At 36.4% G+C, this 20,380-nt stretch overlaps 1 protein-coding gene across 1 annotated transcript in view; it reads right to left on the bottom strand.

The window, feature by feature from the left end:
- Positions 1–20,380, bottom strand: part of SLC25A21 (solute carrier family 25 member 21) — a 255,315-nt gene that overhangs the window by 93,114 nt on the left and 141,821 nt on the right. The window contains exon 2 of the mRNA XM_055820210.1: positions 19,906–19,954. Coding sequence (XP_055676185.1) covers positions 19,906–19,954 — 49 coding nt within the window. The remainder of the gene's footprint in view (positions 1–19,905; positions 19,955–20,380) is intronic.

The raw sequence follows: 20,380 nt of genomic DNA, 5'->3' as shown, positions 1-20,380 counted from the left end.
GTTCTTGACATTCCTTTGATTTTATATTCCTTAACTAAAATACATTGCACACTTTCTATGAGTACAATATTTTCTGCACCTCTACCAAAAGCACGTGCTTTGTAGTGGGAAGGAAAACACAAAACACCCAGCTCTGCACATGGATGGTAAGAAGATACAACATTTAGAAAACTTTCATTACTGATAAGATACTTGTCTGTTTTTATGGTTCCTGAAATATCCAGAATCTCTATTAGTGCAGGAGCTGAACACTATATGCAAGCCTAACATGTACTCTGGTAAGGCAGATGGACTCCTTGCTGCTCTTAATTATGATGTTTTTCATCACAATCTAAGAAAAGGAAACCCGTTGTCATTAGGATAAACACTGATCATCACTAATGACCATGAGGTGTCCCAAGTTAAAACCCACACCGAGCTGCTGACCTGCGCACTATGAAAGCATGTCAGACATAGGCTTGAGAATCCACCACAAGAGGTGGTGATCCCTGCAAAAGTTCTTGATCCTCAGGTGGGACAGCAAAGATTTGAACAGAATAAGTATTGAAGGAGATTCTTCTCTTGACATTTGGTCATTGAACAGAGATCTGAGATGATGTGAAGAACAGGACTCAGTATTTGAAGGGAGTAGAGGTGATGCTGATATAAATGCACACTATAGGCAATGTCTGATATCAACAGGCCAGATTCAGCACCCCAAGCTGAGCAACAGTATCTTTTGAAAGAATAAGACTGATTCAGAATTTTTTTTTCTTACAGTTCAACTAAAATGAAATCCAGCAAAAAAACTCAATAATACTAATTTGGAATGACATTCTTGAGGGCAACAGCTCACTCTCTAGCACTTGGGTACATCACACATGCCACACAGAGGGGAGATGCAGGAATACATCATGGACAGTGCTAAGACATAAAAATATTCTGTATCTTAAGCGTGCATGATTCGGCACCTGCAGCATAGATGTACATATGGCAATCATTTTAAGAATGGATCTATTTGACACAGAAATGTTTTGGGTTTTTTTTTCCTTTTAATTCATGTGAGAAGCAAAAATGTGACCTTCCATCTTGTTATTTAGATTAAGGGGAGTGTAGTTGTTGGAGAAATGAGAGGCAGGATATTAGTGGCTACAGTACTCGCTATAGGATCTGGAAGTTCTCACTTTGTTACAACAGTCTATTATTGAACCCTGTGTGCAAGTGAACATGCTGGAGGAATGTCTTAATCAGAGTTTGTAATTTTTGTCTTGCCTAGAGCTGCTACAGAAGTTTGAATGAAGAATTACACCACAGAGACTCAGAGGTCGAGGCACCTGTGTAGGTTTTTGGAAGGTCAAGTCCAGGGCTGACTTCTGATTCAGGAAGGGATGAATTTGAACTGGTTCTCTCACTTGTTAGCTATGTGCTATGATGATGAGGTTATTGTCTATTCCAGATCAGAGTTTACTCTGTCAATTTGATCTGGAAATTAAAAATTTATTACATAGCTTCTTCATAGATATTAAAAATATCATTGATGTACACATTAATTTATATTAATTTCACACACACACACACACATATATATAAATAAATATATATTTCCCCAATGACTTTGAAGTTTTTCATCGACTCTCTGGATTAGCACCTGAAATCTCAAGGAACACATGACTGCTGCTGAGCCCATCATACTTTACTTCAGCGAGCATGAAAATGAGGACAAATAGATCAAACTATGGTGAGCTTCTGTTTAACTACGTGACGGAAACCAGCACAGCTGGAGGCAATTCTTAGCAAATTGATCAGAATTCCTTTACTTTAACTACAGCTTAACTAATAAATAGACTTCCATAATTTTCTGCAATCAATCTAAATGTATTTGCAAAATTAGCAAAACATTTGATCTTGAAATGTTCACTAAATCTTAAGTATATAACTTTGAGGAACTTAACATAGTTTATCTTTCTGCCAAATTGGAAAAGAATAACTGTTTATAATAAAATCTTGTTAACTAAGTAAACTTTGTAGAAGTTGCATGTTCATAATTAATTTGCTATGTAACAAAACTAGTTGTTTTTTTTCTTTTCAAAATTAAATATTTTTTGTTTGCAGGCTTATTCTTGCCTTTTGTTTAAAGATATTTTTGTCTCAACTTCTGGAAATAGTAGTAATCCCACTGAAAATCTGAAAAGACTTTATGAATGTTGATGCTCTTGTTTTACCATTTTTTAAAGTAAGGACTTTTCATCCAACAATCTAGACATTTTTCTGGATGGATCTGTTTCTCTTAAGGGGCTTTTCAAATATTCTGTGAACAAGACAATCTTGAACTCCCTTTGAACATAACAGGCACTTGCAAAATTTAATGGAAATACACTTTTAAAAAATGTAATTGATCTGGCTTTCACCCTTTTCACGATTATTTTTGCAGTTACAGACTGGCAAAATCTGAAAGTAATAGAAATATCCTATATGCTAAAATAAATGAATACACAACTCTTTTTTTTCAAAAGCCCATGTTGCAATCCCTCCTAAGGGACAAAAGAATAACAAGAAAAAGATGGAGTTTGAACTCAAAGCAAACATAAAAGCTTTACTTACAAAAAATCAATTACACACCCCAATTTGTTTTTACCAGCAGCCAAAGTAAAACCTGGTTAGCATGTTGCAGGATCCAAACACCTTGGATCTACATGTTTCACCAAATTTTACATTAAGGCTATTTCTAAGAAACAAACTAACAATTAGAGACACCTGTTAAAAGTGCCTGTGCTCTGTTCACACTTCATGTAGTATCTTAAAGTGACAGCATATTAAAATGTCAATGCAATTCTTTTACATTACAGAAGTATTTATAACAACAGAAAATGCAATTAAATTCTCTGCTCCTAAGTACTTGGAGTTCATTTGCTTAGCATACAAGAAAATTACTAAAATACACTGGTGCAGAAGGAAAAACTATTACAAGTAAGATTATAATACTACAAAACTCAGAATTACAAAAGACACGGACAGAAAAAAATCAGTATCTAGATTTCCCAGCCCCCAATTCTATATACTTAGTAATCACGTAATTTCTTCTGTAAAGAGTCCAGCAATTTTAGATGTACAGGCCTACAGTGTAGAGTATTGCAGACAAAAGAAATATAACTACACTGAGATTATATATCCAAAACTTTGCCTTTGATTATGTGCCGAGACACTATACAACTTGCACATCAATGAAAGAATCTTTGAATTTGACCCCTCCAGCAGTCAGAGTTTTCTGAGTGGAAACTAAGTCACATTATGGACCATACCTGAGAAACAGAACAAGATAATACACCTTCAAACAGCTTCTACAGATCCTTTTAATAGAGATCACTAATACAGTGATGGTACATTTACAGCAAAGTTAAACAATAACTCCGGCTTGATGAAGTGGATTGCTATGGGAAAATTTCTCTTTGAAAAACAGTTGGGAATTTAGAGGAAAATTTCAACAGATACAAAAGTCTACGTTTATCAAAAGTGAATTTCTAACAAAACCTGGCTCACAGATGCCATGTCATGAACTCAAGTCCATGCACATGGTCAGAGCAGAGCATCTGCAATCTCCGGCCCTATTTCAGTGTTTGGTAGTACATGAAGGGTGCTGTGCAGTCTTGTAACCATACCCTAGTGAAAGGTAAAATTAGAGTGTCCTTTAAAAATGCTTCACATTTTCTCATCTATTTAAAGTCATGGACATATATCACCCTGAATTTCTACAAAATCTCATGTTGTCATGCCAAATGATCCACCAACATTTGGGTGTATCTGATGTATTATTTTGGGCCACAGGACTTTGTGGGAAGGATTTAACAATATTTAATCAAGGGTATATTACTTTCACCCATCTGTCCTGACACATTGCCCCGGGTTACCACTTTGTAGCAGAAGGGACAAAATGAACTCTTCCCTCAGGTATTTTGGCTCACAGCCTTAGCTTTAATGGAAGTAACGCCGAATAAGTTTGATGGTGTGTAAGCTGTAGGACATGAAGAGCCACCACATTTTCACTTCTGGTACACCTCTGTTACTGGGGCAGTAACCTCTGCAGAAGGATGGAGGGGACTGCTTAGGGCTGTTCTTCAGGACACCCCTGGTAATCTTAGTGTGCTCCCAGAGGCCTTCTCTGGCAAAGGTGTGAGGCTGAGAGAATTTCAGTGCTTGCTTTGCTGCTGACTAAGGGAAATTGTTTCAGTTTTCTTCCTCTCTTTTTTTCTGTTCAATAGGGATTAAAACCTTTATGGTTTTCTTAGGACTGCTGCAGAGACTGCTGGCACAGTGTTCAGAATACATGAATTACAAGGAGCATTCAGCATCTGTATCACTTCTGCAGTTTCACACTAGCTCCCAAAGCAGTAGCTTTGTCATTTTGAAATCTGAAAAGTTTACTGAAAATTCTAATGACAGATCTCCAGAAGGCATTTTCTTCTAAAATATTTGTCTCTGCTTTCTGAAATGTGACTCATCAAAACCTTAGCTGACCAAATTTCTGTTTATTCTCAGTTTCATTATGCTTCCGATAAAAATCCTGGTCTATTTTTCAAATATGGAAGCTTTCAAACACCAGTATTTACAAGAAAGCTGTCTGTTTACAAGCTAACTTGTCTACAGATAGCAAAGTAACCTCTTTCCCAAGGCTTCTGGCTACTTATTCACATCAATTGAAATTTGGTACAAATTTGCACAAATTATGTCTTCCAAGAGCACCTGTGAATTGGCCTTGTGCCATACCAGTTTTATGATTTGTCACCCAAGACTAAAGTTTACATTATCCTTAAGCAATGTGATTAAGTGGGAGGAAGGACTGTGGGCCAAGCTTTTCAAAGCTGTTTTGTGAAGTTCCACTGCACTCAGGCTAGCCAAGAATAGTGGAACTGTTGTAGCCCCAGCACACATGACACAACTCTGGGAGTTGTTCTAATTGATGCTGAATTCCTATTAGTCACAAGGGTCTGTCCTGGCAGCCACAAAAAGCTGAAGTATAAAAGACATTCTGACCATTGACTTCTTTCCAGAATTACCTATTCCCATATAAGAGTTTGTGAGGAACAGGTGAAGCGGACTCATTAATCCACCTCTATACCACCTACCACCTAAGGATTTCTGTTCCATTAAGAAAATTTTCCAGTGCCAAATCTCCCTCAAGGTCCCTTGAGCTGTCAGAACAGCATAAAAAGACAAGAGTAAGATTTTGCCCTTGCTCTTCAACAGCTCTAAATACTTCTGCTGCATACATTTCTACAAAGGCTGCAAAGTGAGTAAGTAGAAATGGCATCATTAATGTATCTAATTGATCTCAAAATATTGTCTGGCTAATCAGGGAAAAGTTTCTGTGTATAGTAACTTCTGCAGCAGATCCAGCTGAAGATATCTAGTACTATTAACCTTGTTCTACAGGTGTGATTTTCTCTGGGATTGTTACTTCTAATGGATGAGATGTTTTTCATGTTACTAAGAATGCATGTTAGCATGATATGCTACTCAACCATTCTGTTATTACTTTTCTGATGACTTGTCATGCAAATCATATAGTGGACTGAAAGAGGCTGGTTGAACCAGTGAATTAAGCCCCTGTTATCACAGGCAACTAAGTCACATATGCCTTTATAAGTCACTTAACCCAAGAAACTGACTGAGCTCTATTATAAAGATAATTAGGAGGCTTTTTGTCTGCACAGGACATACTAGAAGGGGGCTCCACAACCTCATTCAGGTACCTAAAACCTAATTCCTGGTCTTAAATATATTCAGGAGAATTTAGACTAAATTTTTGTCCTAATATTATGTATAAGAAGACAAAAGATCAGATGACCATCCATCTTAATATCTAGTCCTTGCCAAAGGTCAGTAGAGGATCATTAGGCCAGTGCATGGCAAGATGACAAGTATATACCCTCTGTATCTCCAGGTTCCATGATTCTGGAGTTCAAGCTTCTTGCTATGTCCTTGCTCCCTCATACGTGAGAGCATCTAACTATGGGAACAGGTTTTATATATTGCCCTATATTTATTTGTCTACCTACGTTTACCTCCTAGCTAGAGCAGAACATTTCATGTTCCATTTTTCTCATGCTGCTCAGCAGAACTGACTGAAAGACTCATACCACTGCCTGGACAGAGAGGTCTTCCATATTCCTCCTTCTCCAACTACACTTACTCTTTGCTGGAGAGTTGTGGTTTTGGTTTTTGGTTTGGTTTTTTTTTTTTCCCTTTTCTTCTTGTTGTTTTTGAATTAGTTTTTGGCCAAGTTAGAGAGTTGAATCTGCTAAATGTGGGGCCAGCATGAGGGAGTGTGACCCTCCTTTGAATTATGAATTATTGTATTTGCTGAAGATGTAATACATAATTTCAACCCTAATTACATATTTTACAGAAAAGTCAGCAGCTTTTTGAAATGTGCAATCATTTGTCATGGTAATAACAGCAACCAGCTTTTACAATATTGTGCAATTCTATTAACAGGCAACTTCAGGAATCCGTTACTCATTCAAACTGGACAAAGTATTTAGAAGCAAGAATTAAGTATTGCAGAGCTAATAAATGAGTAGTCTGAAGAACAGGAATTAATTTACCCATGACTGAAATGGTTTGATGCCTCGGACTTAAGGTGTTCCATGATTAGTTTAACTGATGTAAGATTTCACCCAAATGAAAACAGGGAGGTTTCACCCTCAATTCCTTCTCCCCCATCCCTAATACTTTTTCACTGTGTGGTCCTGCTCCTTCCTCTGTTATAGTTCTGATGCTCATTGAACCCTTAATGGGCTTATTCAATTCATAAATTCATTAGAACTGTACCAATTACTCTTCTAGGATGATATGTTGTATAGGCCCATGGGAAACTACAAGGTTGTACAGCTTGTGTAAGGACGAACGTTGCCAACATGAAGCAGACAAGCATCTTGTCCTTTTAGCAACAACGAACTGCAGTTCAGAATTTCTTGTCTCATGAAACTGAAAACTAAATTTCAGTATATTCCTAAATTTCCTGAGACATATGCCATATACTGTTACAATGCATTACCTGTATAACAATAGAATTGTAAGCTGTTTCACTTTTTAGATATGTCAAATTGTTCAGATAATAAAACAATTTGGCAAGAAAAAGAAAGAGATATGAAAAGGAAAAGGATGCATTGCTATTCATTTAAAAATTTACCTTTCAATAGCTACATTAGGCAAGTCTTTTACCAACCTAACATTCTTGCATAATTTTTATTCCCTTTGTGGTGGAATTCACCTTACATGTTCAGAGGAACGTTTTTGTCCACATTAACTGGACTTCATATTCTAAGAGAAGACATAACACTATGAAGCATGTGCTATGAAAGGAGGTAGGAACAATGGCAATCATACAAATAAAAGTTCATACTTAGAGACACAGTAAATAAACACATATACATCTTTGATTAGGATGCAGTTTTGCATTACAACAGAGCTGACCGACAGTATGCAGCCACTAGAAAACAAATACTTTTTAATACCTGAATTTTCTGATATATCATCAACCTGAATCAGTTTTCCCTGCAGTTTTGCAATTGCTAGATCTGACATAAGAGAAACGGTGGGACCATACTACACACACTAGAGAAGCGAGCTAGATGGCAAGGAACCAGAAGCTGGACTAACTCTTTTAGTGTCAGACCACCTTTTCATCAGATTAAATGTAACATCATACTCCACTTGAATGACAGTGTATACACACATGCCTTTTATGCATACTTTTAGCATACAGTCTAATGATTGCCACTGATGGCCTGCCTGGGTTGTCCCCTTCTTTGTCCTGGTATTGCCTGTTACACAATTGTGTGAGGAACCAATTCAGGAAACCAAGCTGGTCAAAAAGAAACCCAAGGAAAATGATTAATTGATCAGTTTTCCACTGTGCCAGCTCCCTGAACCGCCACCGTACAGCAGCATGTCATGGGAACAGATGCAATTCCAAAAGAATAGAGTTTAAAATGTTGCAGAACCACATTTTCAAATGAGATATGTCTTCATTCACTTGTTTCTAAGATACAAAAAAAAGTCAAAAAAGTTTTTTTCATTTTTACTTTTCCTTTCCTAATTTGTATTCCAATTTAGCAATCTCAGAACTATTTAATTTCATCCTTCCAGTTAGTAGCTGACTCATTCAGAGAAAAGTATCATGAGACAGCAGAATAATCTTAAGACCTGCTGCTGTCTACAGGCACTTTTCCCAACCCAATTCCCATTTGTCTTGTCCTCCTTCTGCCCTTGTACTGTCTCTGACACTTTGATTCTTGTGTTAAGTTGATTCAGCTCACTAACGTGCTAGAGAAAGAAGTATCCAATGTACCTCTTGGGAGAAACCATCTTGATCTAAGTCACTACATCTAGGCAGATGCTAGACGGATAATGTCACGTATAGGATGCAAAAGTATACGCCCCTTCTCTCTGTTACAGACCCTGAACATATGTACATATGAGCGCTCGCAGCACTTTCTAGCCAATCCACTGCAGACACATATATGGCAGCCAGTACTCAGGTATTGTTTTGCTCCTTCTCCAGATTTAGGGAAATGGATAAAACAGAATAAGGAATGGCAATACTTGTGTAGTTACGAGAAATTAGTACAGCTATGGGTCAATCATCCATTGCCAGGATAAGGGAAAACTAGGAAGGTCACAGCACCTCTGAGGCACAATCCCTTCTGTGTGCTGCTCTTCAGCCGGTGCTGCCGAGCTCTGCCCCGGCTCAACTCGGGTTGTAAAAGCACAATCTAACCCGCTGCCTTCTCACCAGGGAGTCATCAGCTTACTACAACATTGCAGCAGCTAAAAACTTGCAAATATTTCCTTAGGTTTTTGGTGGGTTTTTTACTCTCTTGAGAAATAAATTCAAAAGACAGCTCTATTGTGCCAAGATTATTTTGGAGATGGTATTTTACTTGCATCCTACTCAACGTGAAGACTCTTGTTTCTCAAAACCCCCTCTAGACCTAGAATACACAGTGATGCATCTGCTTGTAAAAACATACAAAAAGCATAGTTCATAAAGATATTATCTCTCTTTTTGTTTATTTATAGATTTACTTGGCACTTACTGGCGTAATGGAGTTATTTTAGGGACATACTTAAATACAGTATTAATGGCCAACTTCTCTGAGAGAACTATTGGCATTGCTACAGTTACATTGTGCTTCCAACATATACAACTTTATTCTCTTGTATCCATAGCTTCTAAAAGCCAGCTCAAATACGAGTAAGTAAAAAAGAAATGTAAATAGGTAGAAAATTTATTTTCTGTTTATTGTAAATGAAGATGTTAAATAGTGATTTTCCATACTTTAAACTACGTCCCACTCATTTTACTACATGACTAGATAATAATAAAAGTAATCAAAGGTCCTGCCCCCCCCCCCCCCTTTTTTTTTTTTAACAAAGTGGTTCCTTGCTTGTTTTATTTTAGACATGTTCTATCCATGGTTAGAAATCAGGCATGACAGTGGTCTAATGCAAAATTTTTGTCCATGGAGAAACTAGGCATGACCACGGTCTACCCCTGAATGTGATCTTAATGTTTTATACCACTGACAAATCATTAACATCTGTTAATAACTCACCCAGCTGCTTTGTTAGATTGTTTTAAGAAAATCTTATGTACACCATAGATGTCTCCAACTCGTAGCCTATGTAACCTTTCCCAGCTGCTTAATCCTTATTTAAAATACTACTTTAAAATGCATACATTTTTAAAACTATCCCCTTTCTTTGTCTCCAGACTACTTTTGTAACTGTGCTAACATCTGTTCATTTCCACTCCCCAATTCCCATCTTAAATACTTATCTTCAGCACGTATTTTTTTTGTAAATAGAATCCCATGTACTTTCTCACCTCCTAGCCCTCTGCTTTCTGTTTTCTGTTCTTGCTCTCATTCCACTCTATCCCTCATGGTTTCACTTGACTCATTACATTTTAAATACAGGGTTGATACAGAAAAAAGAATATTTAAAGATCTTCTCTGATTATCTCACACTAATTTAGGCTTTGGAAAAGAAAAATGGGGGCATGCATCTACTGTGTTTAAAGGGAATAAAAAAAAGGTGGAACAATATACAGTAAAGGGAGTGTAGGTAGCTCTTAGGGATGAAACTGCATAATGGAAATATTGGAACATTAGAAAATACTTCCTGGCTGTGAGAAGCAGTAGGCTATGCAGCAGCTTCCCAAGGGAATTAGAGGCAGCTTGTCACCTGGCACACTTTAAAATAGGCTGGACAAAAGCTGTGGTTTGGGGCCAAGCAGCTAACAGAAGCAAGGAGTGGAGAGGCAGGATGAGGTGAGGCAAGGCTGCTGAACTCAGCACCAGGCTGGGGATTTCTGAGTGCTGGTAGAGCAGGGGCAGGAGGCAGGACATGATGGACACAGGCTGTAACACCTCATTTGGGAACTGGCTGTGATTTTAGAGTGCTGTTTCTACTGAAGTAGACTAAACTGCCTCCAGTAGAGCCCCGGATAAAATGTAAGCATTTCTGGTACCATTCCTCATTGCCATGAATGAGCAAATGAGTAGGTGAACAGATGTCTCATTCAAAATAAATAAATCAGATTGATAAATGATGTCCAGGATAGTCCACATTACATTGAGCACTAAGACTCAACATTGTTTCTTTCTTACTATTAGAGTATAAGGGGTACTGAGGCAATTTACATAACTCAAAAAAGATACATAAGTTACAGTAATTCTTTTTTTTTTTTTTTTTTTTTTTTTTTTGTGGACAGCAATACAATGGCATATCCTGAGGCTGTGGGAATCTAAATAAAATAATTAAACACAACTATTGTGTTTAACACAAACCATAACACACACTATAATACTACAAGGTACTTTCTGTACAAATATGGCTATATTTTTCCAAATCTGTCAGCTGACCCACATATCCAAACTGTTTCAAACTGAATTTAATTTTTACCATGAAGATTTGGTCATGGTTTCTGACTCATGTAAACATCCTGATTATCTGTAGAAATCTTGAGATACTAAAAGGGAATCCAAGTGTTTCTACACTCTCTCTCATTTCTTTGGTAGGGTCTAACTAGCGAAGCTGCCAGCAGTGCAGTGAGCATATTTTAGAGGGCATTTAGTCCTGGGTTCTCTCCTTTTTCTTCCTTTCCCTGTCAGACAGTGCCATGAAAAGGGAACTGTTCCGTCATATCTCTAACCCATTCAAGGTTCTCCTCCATAATTACAGTTTTGGAGCTTTTTGGTCCCATTTGCCTATTCTGTCTAGAAGAGGGTTATTTGTAGCCTCATTATGAAAGGAAATATTTTCATAAAATTAAGATAAAAATAAAACGAAGGAAAAAGAATCAGAGCTTGCTTGGATTTAAACTGCGAGTGCACAACGGGCAGCTCATGAAATCACAAAATGCAGTCCATGCCATCCTCTTGCAGCTGCATCATGCGGACACAGCTAATCAACTGCAGGTTTTTCCAGTGCTAGAGAATTTAAACATGAAGAAACTTCACTTTCTCTACCAAGGAAGATGCTGTACCAATACAACCAAATATGTGTGTGTACATTTATTTTTAAAACATGTAAATATATAGATGCCAATTATAGAAGGGAAACCCCTCAGGGTCTTGTCAAATTATAAGTTCTGCCCGTGTAGTTGCCAGGAAATGTTTACATGAACTTTGTAAGTACTGGAAACCTAAACACAAAAAGAATATTGTGATATGGCATTAGAATGAAAGCAAAATGTAATGTAAAGGGACCTAAAATGAACTATTCTAGCTCATTGTCCAAATTGGAGGAAAAGCAAAATAAGAAGCATAAAATTGTTAAGAAAACAAATGCATATTTACGCTTTGCAAATGTCCATAGTTGGAAGGATTGTCACTGGTAGGACTGATAATATTCAGTATGTCTTGTAGCATGATTTCCATTTATTCCCCAGATCAGCTGCACAAGGAATCATCTGTAAGGGTTCTACTAGACAGAGCTGTGCTTTGGGGTATGTAAAAGGACATACGGAAAGATGTACCAAAACAAAAATCTCAGACAACATTACATACTACATTTTGAGGAGGACTAAGGCTACTCCAAGTCAGCTTTGATCCAGCTTCCTTTCAGAAACCTAAACCACACCTTCTGCAGTTACTGGACTGAGAAGAAAATATGCAAGAAAACCATCACACATTCATCAGCCTTGGTTCTTGCTCAGGCATTCTTTCCTTTTTTCTCTCTGTGGGAGACTGTCCTGCTTCCTCTTCTCCTGAAAAGCTCATCACCTCATCTACTACTGCCTCTCTCCTCAGTTCTCCCATGATGGTCTCAACACTTGCTTCCTTTACATAGAGCCATTTCTCTTCCTTCTAGCGTAAGGGACTGGACAGCTGCATCCCTGTAGTATGTACATAGCTAATTAGGCATCTGGAGTTTTCATTTATTTCATTTTATTCACCTAACAACCTCAGAAACAAGTAAAGGATCCTTTAAAATGGAAACAGAGATTATATTGTTCCATCCTGAGCACGTTGAAGGCCGACATGGCTTATTTGGTGGGCGTTAGAAACTCCAGGTTGTTACAGCTCACAGGTGACTCAAGAAACTGAGGGTACTTTTGGTATGGCCAGTGAGACAGCACAGATAATATGTAACCCAAAGCGTGGTATCATCATACCATGCTGTCAGATGGAAATTATTATTTTATGGTTTTCCAGCTGTTTAGAAAAGCACCTAGTATTCATTAAAAAACCAAAGTAAATGATAGAATGCTTAATGAAAATTAAGGAAAAGCTTGAGAAAACAGACCTCTGGTAGTCTGATTTGATGGTGCACAAATTCAGTGTCTATCAAAGAAGGGATAAGATTATTCGAAATCAAGAAACAATGCATATTATAGTTTTTACAAAAATCTACATTGATTTGAAATGAGGATATCATCAAGCAATTCTCTCATTTGATCACAAATAACACAGTATCACATGAGGAGATGATGAAGCTGCATTTATACAGTTCCTTTTATCCCAAAGGATCTTGACACTCTTTATGAAATATACATATGGCATGCCCATGAATAAGAAAAAAGCACATAGGAACAGAAATTCCTTTGACCAGCACTGCAAATCAGAGCATCTGTTTAACAGTGCACATCAATATTGTTTTTTAATTCAGGGAAGGATTTAAATTGGAATAGTACATCTAGCAGGAATTATTAGCCTGTGTGCCCTTATTAATTCCTAACAGATTGTATGTAGAAGGAAAACACAGGGCAAATTACAGAGTCCTGGATCACATCCACATCCAAATTATTGTAAACTTGAGATAAGTTCATATTATACAAAATTTGGATCTGTAACGGAATATTCAAAGTATTTCAATGCTGAAATTCAAATGCCAAAACCAGAGTGTAAGCTACAATATGCACACAAACCCTAAGACCAATTGTGCCAAAGGCCACTGATAAATCAAGTAAAACTAATCCCAGAGAAAAGCCTTGACATTTGGTTGAAATAAGGACATTAAGTTGAGTTGGTATGGGATTATTTTTACTAGTTTTTTTTTTCCCTCAAAATGAAAAAACATTTGTCAGGAAGTGATCAGTTTCAATACATTTTTATACACTTTTTCTAGATGACAATGGATGTTGTTCTTTACATTTTCAAACCAAAATTTCTGTTTCCCTAGTTCAAAATCATGTGTAAGTAGTTGAAAACAAAGATAAAAATAAATGGAAGTGAAAACTTCCAAAATTCAGAATTAATTAAATGAAGAGTTTCATGGCCAAAACTCACTGTTTTTCTAACAGTCTTCTGAGAGTTCAACTGTTCATTCCAGTACAGAATTGTTTGCTATCCTGATAATTTTCCCAGGACAGGAAGACTATTTTCTGCTTAAAACTGTTCTGAATCTAACTAGAGCAATTTGCATCAAGTAATGTGAGCTTAACACAGCCTGATGCGAACTAAGTGAGCTATGGTCATTTGGAAATGGCACCATTGTATAAGGACAATGAACTCTTCCTTAAACCAACATTTTTCAGAAACAGATTCCACTACTGCTCACTCAAACAAAAAAGACCAGAAATCAAAGAGGAATTAATGATATAAAGGAAGTAGCTCTTGCAAAACAACAGATGGAATGAGATCGGAAACACATGTAGTAAGCTGAACTTTTTTAATAAGACCAAAATGACAGAATTGGAACAAAAGAACAAAATGGATAAACACGCATACAAATCAGCAGAACAACTGCTGACTAGAAATGGGTCTGTAACGCAGAGTCCAAATTTGGACTTAGATCCCAAATTATTTTCTAAATTCAGGGCTTTAGATGCATGATGTTGGTCTAGATTTTTGCAGAAAGAGTGGCAAACCATAAAATCTCTATGATGACTAGAAAACTTTCTCCAAAGTTTCTAGGGTGGATTATTTGCCTCATTTTATTAATGCTGATATTATGGATCACACATAAGATGTAAAGTCAGTTTACATGAAGATTCTAATCCAATGCTGAACAGTGTAAAGTGTTAAAGTAGAAGGAACATGGACTGCACCTTCCCCAGATTCTGCCAAAGGTGAGAAACAGCTTTAAGAAACACCATGGAAGTCAAATAGGTTGATCAGGAAAACAAGCTATACTTGTTAACTTATCCCTCTCATAAATTGACGTAAATGCTTTTGAAAGAATGCCTCCTGGGTCCCTCTTAGGCATTGCTTTCCAAATCGCACACCCATCCCAATGTGAGGCTTATTATGAAGACACAATTATGTCTGAAAGTAGAAAAGATTGTTTAAATAAAGAGCAAAAAAATTTAAAATCAGATGGAACTATCATTATTTGAATTAACCAAAGAAGTACTAAAACACTGCCTGTTGGATATAAGTTTAACTTGTTAGGAAACTTTTAACTTAATTAAACATTGTTTAATTTATTAATAAACTGGACTTTCTCCAAGTCCTTTAAGTGGTAGTCGGTCTACAATAACATTTAGAACTCTTTGAATGCATTGAATACAAGTGAAAATCCTCAAGTAGTATGAACTAATCTATCTTCACTGAAGTCTGGAGCACAATTTTGTATTAGTCTGACGTGAAAGAAACCATCTTTTTTTCAAATATTTGTCTCAAAATGTATAGTGATGTCAAACTACTGCCAAAATGAAAGAGGTAAGTAAATGATTCATCGTATCCGCATAATATTTTTCTTGTTCACAGGACTTTCAGGCACAAATATTTTCAGATGTGTTGTGTATTTGAAAGTTTCTGGTGATGTCTTGTTGTTTTTTCCTCTATTATTTGAAAGCACTTAATCGTACACTTCTTTGTCTGTGTCTTCTATTAACTTCTGTCATGTAGATAACTGTTAAAGAAGTTTCAAAGTATGGTTTCCATTTCCTAACTACACAATACCAAGTCACATCCAAAATGACTATTTCTGCTTTGATATGCTTCACAGTTCATATGAATACTTGCACAGGCAACTTTGAAATTTGTTAAGAACAGTGGAGTCATTAAAATTCAGCTGTATAAAAATTGATGGTAATCAATGAAAAAGAGAAAGCACATGTAAAGGTAATCAGCTTATAAACCTGAGGAAATATTAGCCAAAATTTTATTTTGAATCATAGTTCTAATTTTGCAATATCACTTTTGATTGCAGACATTTTTTTAGGTGTTAAAATGTAATAGCAAGGAAAAATATATGTTAGCACATGTAGTTTGGAAGTTAACAAGCTCCTGAAAATGTCAGTTTAATGTCAGCAATGCAGTAGTAGGGAAATAAGAAAAAAAAAAAAAAAAGAAAAGAAGTTGTTTTTTTCTGAAAATTCAAGCTGTTCAAGGCTATAAGACTACATGAGAGCGTGAACTGGAGCCATCAGACGGACCACAGTAACATCCTCTGGTTATCAGTCAGGCTTGCTTGACTGATGCCTCAAACAACATTAGCTTTCTCTTGATTTCAGACAACTCCCTGTAATTCTCTTCCTTTCACTCTCCAACTACACCTCTAAGCCGTTGCACAAGTATTAATTTTCCAACAATAAAATGTTATTAAGTTCTGAATTTTTTAAGTTTGCTTAAGTCAAAACATATGACACTAGGACACAAAGGACAAACTCTAGCTGGAAAAGCACTTTACTACTTTTTAATTTTGAAGTAATATATACGACAATGTCTTGTCCTATGTATCATAATTTAGCATACCCTTTTGTCATCCTTTGGTAAGTCTGATGTGTGAAAATTACATTAGAGCCTGCATTACATTTAAAATCCAAAATAAGCAAAAATAATTCTTTATCCAGAGCAGGACAATTTTCTCCTCACTTTCCAGCGAAGAAAGATCATCTAGGTATTTTAATTAAAAAGTAGACCCATGCCTTAACTGTATCTGTACCAGAAAGCTCTTAATTGCTACGTCTCTCCCTGCTCATATATAGGCACACACATAAATCCTTACTGAATTCTGTGAAAACTGAATTCAGGACGACAAGAACAGAGATTCAGTGCTTTATTTAGTCTATAGATGGCTAAATCCATCATAAGGGTAACCGATAACTAAAACATCTATCAGAGTCTCTGTTATACTGAGACATTAAAAGTTTCACACAGTTTTTTAATAGTGTCTCAGCAGAAACTACACCAATATATCTTGTAATTGAGAAAAAAGCTTTATTTCAAAGAATAAGTGGGTTTCATAGAGCTAAAACAATGGATCATATTTGCCTCCATCTAGTTAGGTCGCTTATATAAATGCCTTAAAGCAATGAGCTTTGGTGTTCACGTAGATAACAAAATAAAATGATTTTCAAATGCCCATTTAGCAAAACCCAGTCCATTAAGCATTTGGCTTGTCTATTGATTATAAACATGTATTTATATGCATATCTTATTCCTCCCTTGATGTGAGGAGATAAACAAGTCTAGCATTGTTATTATAGAATAATAGAAAATTACTAAACACAGAAAAGTTATTGCAAAATATTGTCACAAAAGAGCCAAGCCATTTTCCAGGGTTTCAAAACAATCTCTGACAGGGACTTTATTTTCTCCAATTTTTTATTAAAAACATACACACAAAAAAAAATATCAATGAAGAAATGATGCTAAGCCACCAGTCCACTAGATGTGAGCCTTTGGCATCTTCCCTAAACTCCTTCAGAATGCTAACTTAGATCAGTAAGATTCCACTAATATGAAAAGGCCATGGATGGGATTCTGTCCACCAAAAAAAAACTTTATAAAAAAAAAAGCAGGAAACTCAAAACACCATAAAAGTTAAGCAACAAATGGTGCTCTTAGACATCCTTTCACCTAACCTTAAGGAAAAAAAAAACCCTGAAGAAATCATCAAAACTGTAATAGCTGGAAGTGATTAGGAAATGACAGCTTATCAATACCATGTTGAAAAAGAGTAAGTGCACTGCAAGAAAGGAATGAAGTAAAGGAAAATGTATTAGAAAACATTCTAAAACTAAAGTTCAGAATTAAAAACAATGCTTCATTTGAACTTCTCCAAGGCTGTTAAAGAATTAATCTGCTATAGTAAATTTGGTCCATTACAAAACGAAAGGAAGTGGCATGATGTTAGGAACAGGGAATGGAATGACAGATGAGATCAAAGGATATTCTATTCTTGGTTTTGTCACTGGCTTTCAAAATGTATATATTTTGAAGTGCTAACATCTGCTAAGACCAGCAGAAAAGTACTGCAAAATCTGTGTAATATCTCTGAATACATCTGCATCAACAAAACATACAAACCTATCACTCGGGTGCTGCCTACTTCTGCAAAGCTGCAGCTAACTCGGTGGAAGAGTTAAGTAAACTTCACTTGAAGTTTCTTCAAATGAAGAAATTTGCTTAATGGCTTTTTTACTTGATTCAGCCCCTTGGTTTCACCATGATCCATAATACGATTTTCCTGCACACCTTCTGTTCTCTTATTTTTTCCTGCTTTCTTTAATTCCACTGTTTATGGACGCAGATTTCACATTTAAAGAGTTCCTAATTTTTATTATACTTTTAAAAAAATTGATAAAGCTTCAGAAACATCCCTGTACACACTCTAATGCTTTCTGTTTCTGGATCTTGGATCTGATTAACATTTTCAGTACTAAAAGTATACAAAACCAGTAAAATCTGGAATAGAAATGGTGAAATCTATCCTTGTAGTCCACTGTATGTGTGGTTTCTGTCAGAAAGCTGGAAGTACATCTGTTGATTGCCAGTTTATCAGAACAGATGTGCAATTAATGCTTTTTATGATATATGATATGTGGCATGTCCTAAATCATGAATGACTCTGAGGATATGTATTAAGTTCTTTCAACCAAGACTGGAAGCATAAGGATGTGCAGGATGACAACCTCAAAGGCACCAAAGACATGAGAAGTAAATCACTGATGCTGTATTTATACTACAGAAGAACATGTCTCCTGGTTTAGTACAAAGAGGAAAACAGGAAGAGGTAAAACCAAAAGCTTGAGAGCTATAAGTGAATTATAGCACAACCTGCCAAAATTAAGTCACTAAAGCACATCTCATCAGGACCACGTGACAGCAGAGCAAGACACTTTTTTTTTTCTTTTAAAATTGGTCTTGTGTTTGTTTTGCTTGTACCCTGTTGTTTCTGAGTCTTTAATGTCAATCTTTTTACGCAAATCTTGTTTTAACAGGAAGGTCTCAGTGGTACTTGGAGGGGCAGAGAGGACCCTTGACACTACCAGGTGTATTGTCTCTATATGAATCAACATATTCCATACTATGAAGGCATACAGAAGAATCGCCTGAGCCAACTCCAAGCCCTGAGGAGTACCTACAGCACCTCAGCAGCAGTTAACGTGGATGGAGCCTGCATTAGCATCCTCTGGTGTTGGACATGGACCACAAAGAGATGGCCTCCTTCTGCAAAATGCAAGCTTGCAAGCTGCAGAAAAGTGTATCTCAAAGTCTTAGGCAAAACCTAGAATGTGATTTAAACAGAAGCTGCAAATAAATCCACAATGAGCTCACATATTGGCTAACTGGAACTAGAATCTCAAGTCATCATTGACTCCTTCAAGCATATTTCTGAGATCCACAGCTGTCCTCATAACTTGTTTTGGGTTGATTCATCTCCTAGTGAAGCTTTTCTGTCTACGTGACTGAAACCTAGATAGAGCTCTAGGAGCAGTATATGGTAATTATTGGCATTGCCCATAACACATGGCGGGAAAAGTTTTCTCCTCCTTATTTCACACTTCTGCATTCTGGTTTGCTTTTCATGTGTGGTAACACTCACTTATGAATTGATATGAAAACTAATAAGCATAGAACAGCAAAAAGACATCCAAGAAACTAGAAACACAATTCTTTTTCCATGGCAATAATCAACACTTAACAAACTGTCATTTGACCAAATTTTCCAGGTCACTTAACCATTTATGCTCACATAAGCACAAACATTCAGAAAGAAAATAGGGACAGATAAAAAGATCAAAACAAACAAACAAAAAAGCATGAAGTTACTTAGCTTAGAGACAGAATATGGAACACTTTATTATTTTTATTAGATCTCAAAAATCTGTGAAAATTATTTTGGAGGCAATATGGTATTTCCCAATTACACATAAAAGCATTGCTGCAGATGATACATATAGTAAGTGAATGTAACTATAGCCCTCTTCATGTTATAGGGTTTTGTTACAACATTAAAAAAACATGTCATAAAACAGATTTAACACCTTTAGATGACCTCTAATTAGAAACGTGTCATGCTATTCAAATTCCATCTGTCAAATGCTGTAGATACAGGTAAGTAAATATAAATGTCATTAAAGGCACAAGTTATCTTACTTAGAGAAGTTTTAGCATTTAATTTTCTGACAGCTCCTAATTTGGATATCTTCCAGTGTCAACAAAACCTGTTCAAGCAGAATCTTACCTTGTTTTCACTACATCAAGGGGATGCATCAGGCAAATTTCTACAAGACCTATAAAATAATAAAAAAAGGCCTAATAAACATTTGTACAAATAGTAGTTTAATTTTCATTGATTCTGACAGTTTCTGAAGTTTGAGAAGTAAAGTAAAAATCTAAACATATCATTGATGATAGAGTATATATATACCTCGTATGCTAAACACACTCTTCTATGGTATATTGGGATTTTAGACGGTAAATGGTGCTAGTTGTTCATTATAGAGGGGCAAATGAAGACTTAAGCTACATGATCAACTTACCCATATTTTTTCCTCAGTTTTCTGACTTAATAACAGCAGGAACATTTGACTGGCATCATAAATGAACACATTAAGTCTTGCTGAAACTAGTGAAGGAAGGGAGTTCAGGTTGGCACTGGCTTCTTTGTCTTGTAAGACTAATCCCCAAGGACACTGCATGACAGCTGGGGGCTCAGC

Source organism: Falco peregrinus, chromosome 1 (assembly GCF_023634155.1).
Source record: "Falco peregrinus isolate bFalPer1 chromosome 1, bFalPer1.pri, whole genome shotgun sequence".
Lineage (NCBI taxonomy): Eukaryota > Metazoa > Chordata > Aves > Falconiformes > Falconidae > Falco > Falco peregrinus.
The sequence above is the reverse complement of the archived record's forward strand: the minus strand, read 5'-3'. Positions and strand labels throughout refer to the sequence as shown.